Source organism: Apteryx rowi, unplaced genomic scaffold (genome assembly GCF_003343035.1).
Source record: "Apteryx rowi isolate R43461 unplaced genomic scaffold, aptRow1 scaffold_75, whole genome shotgun sequence".
Lineage (NCBI taxonomy): Eukaryota > Metazoa > Chordata > Aves > Apterygiformes > Apterygidae > Apteryx > Apteryx rowi.
Window position 1 is genome coordinate 1,865,501 of NW_020451038.1, and position 1,988 is coordinate 1,867,488.

The 1,988-nt window shown below is 75.8% G+C and overlaps 1 protein-coding gene across 1 annotated transcript in view; it reads right to left on the bottom strand.

Moving 5' to 3' along the window:
- The window catches only part of OGG1 (8-oxoguanine DNA glycosylase), a 3,518-nt gene extending 1,790 nt beyond the window's left edge, over nt 1–1,728 (bottom strand). The window contains exons 1-5 of the mRNA XM_026088029.1: nt 1,414–1,728; nt 826–1,184; nt 541–720; nt 285–463; nt 63–210 (exon numbers count right to left, since the gene is read on the bottom strand). Coding sequence (XP_025943814.1) covers nt 63–210; nt 285–463; nt 541–720; nt 826–1,184; nt 1,414–1,523 — 976 coding nt within the window. The 5' untranslated portion in view covers nt 1,524–1,728. The remainder of the gene's footprint in view (nt 1–62; nt 211–284; nt 464–540; nt 721–825; nt 1,185–1,413) is intronic.
- Nucleotides 1,729–1,988: the final 260 nt, after the last annotated feature.

The following is a 1,988-nucleotide window of genomic DNA, read 5'->3' on the forward strand; positions in this document are numbered from 1 at the left end:
CCCGCGCACCCATCATCTCCTCGTGCACCCGCGGGGTCAGGCTCCCCCGGCCCCCCACACACCGATCTCCTCGTGCACCCGCGGGGTCAGGCTCCTGGCGCCTGCGCCCAGCGCCGTGCCGTAGTGCTGCCGGGCGATCTGCCACACGTGCGTGTCCACGGGCACCGCCTCCGCCTTGTCCAGGGCCATCAGGCACACGCAGTCGGCCACCTGCCGGCACGCAGCACCGTGAGCCCCCCCGAACCCCACGTCCCCGCGCAGCCCCGGGCGCGGCCGCAGCTCACCTTGGCGCCCACGCCGGGCAGGGAGCACAGCACCTTCCGGGCCTCGGCGTAGGGCACGGCGCGCAGCCGGCGCAGCCCCTCAGCGCCGAGCCTCTCCGCGATGGCCCGTGCGCTCTGGCTCACGAACTTCGCCCGGTACCCAAAGCCCAGGGCCCTGAGCCGGTCCTCAGCGTCGGCTCCTGCAAGGGGACAGCGAGGCGCGCGGGCCGCGCTCGGGCGCGGGGCGGCCCCCACCCTGACTCAGGGCTGCGCGTACCTGCGAGCGCCTGCGGCGCGGGGAAGGCGTGGAAGGGCTGCGAGTCCAGCCGGCAGAGGCGGCGCCCGAAGGCCCGGCAGAGGCGCTCGATCATGGCCGTGATGCGGGAGATGTGGTTGTTGGAGGTGCAGATGAAGGAGAGGAGGCACTCGACGGGGTCCTGCCGCAGCACCCGCACCCCTGCCGGAGGGAAGGGCTGAGGGAGCGCCGGCCAGCAGGGCACAGCGCCCTACGCTTCATCCCCCGACCCACGGGGTGCCGGCACCAGCCCTGAGGCCACCCCACCTGGGAAGTCGGCGGCCACGCTCTGGAAGTGGGGGTCGGCCGCCCCCCAGGCCCGGTAGAGCGCAGGCAGCCCCACGTCCAGCTGGAAGTAGTCGCGGAGGATGCCGTCCGTCTCGGCGCCGGGTGGCGTGGGGGGCTTGGTGCCGCYGTCCTCGGCGCGTGGGCTCTCCGGGCTGCGCCCCAAGGCAGGCGGCTGCTCCCGGCGGTGCCGCTTGGGTGCCAGCACGGCAGGACGCCCAGCCTCAGCCTCCTCGTCCTCACCGTACACCGTGTACCACAGCTGCTCGCCGGCCTGCGTCAGCGTCCACACGCGCCCGGCCAGGACGCCCGTCCAGCACCCGGGGCTGCTCTCCCGCCACCTGCCATGGTGCCATCAGCAGCCCCGCGTGGGGCAGCCCCACRGCACGTGCTGGGCCCCCGCCCCATCGCGGCACGGCCCCCTGCGGGGGCGAGAGCTGGCTGGGAGGGTCGGCACAGCCTGGCCCCACAGCCAACCCTCTCCCCGCGCCCGGGGGGGCCCGTTTGGGCCGCGAGCCCCCCGCCCGGCCGTGCCAGGCGCCCCCTCTCCCCGCGGCCGCCCCGACTGACCGGAAGGTCTGGCCGCTTGACAGCACCAGGTCCAGGCGCAGCTCGGCACGCGGGCAGGGCAGGGAGCGCCACAGCGCCGGGCAGGCGGACGGGGCAGCCCGCAGCTTCATGGGCGCCGGGGGGCACGGCGGGGCCTGCCGCCACCTCCCCCTGCCCCACGGACACGGCGGGGTGAGGCGCCACCTCCCCCTGCCCCGTGGGCATGGTGGGACCAGGTATCATGTCCCCCTGCCCCATGGACGCGGTGGGGTGAGGCACCGCGTCCCCCTGCCCCACGGACACGGTGGGGCCTGGCACCACGCCCCACCTCTGCCCCATAGTCCCTCCCTCTGTGCCCCAGCGCTGCCCCACAACCCCACTCCTGTCGTGCCCCACGTTTCCCACGGCTGCCCCACACCTACCCCTGCCCCACGGCCCTTGCCCAGCCCTGACCCCTCTGCACACCCGGGCTCCCATCGCCCGCCCTGTGCCCCACTCCCTGTCCCGGACCCTCATCCCAGCCCCGGACCCCCATCCCGGCCCCCCATCCCGGCCCCACTCCCTACCCCGGATCCCAGCCCAGCCCCGCACCCCCT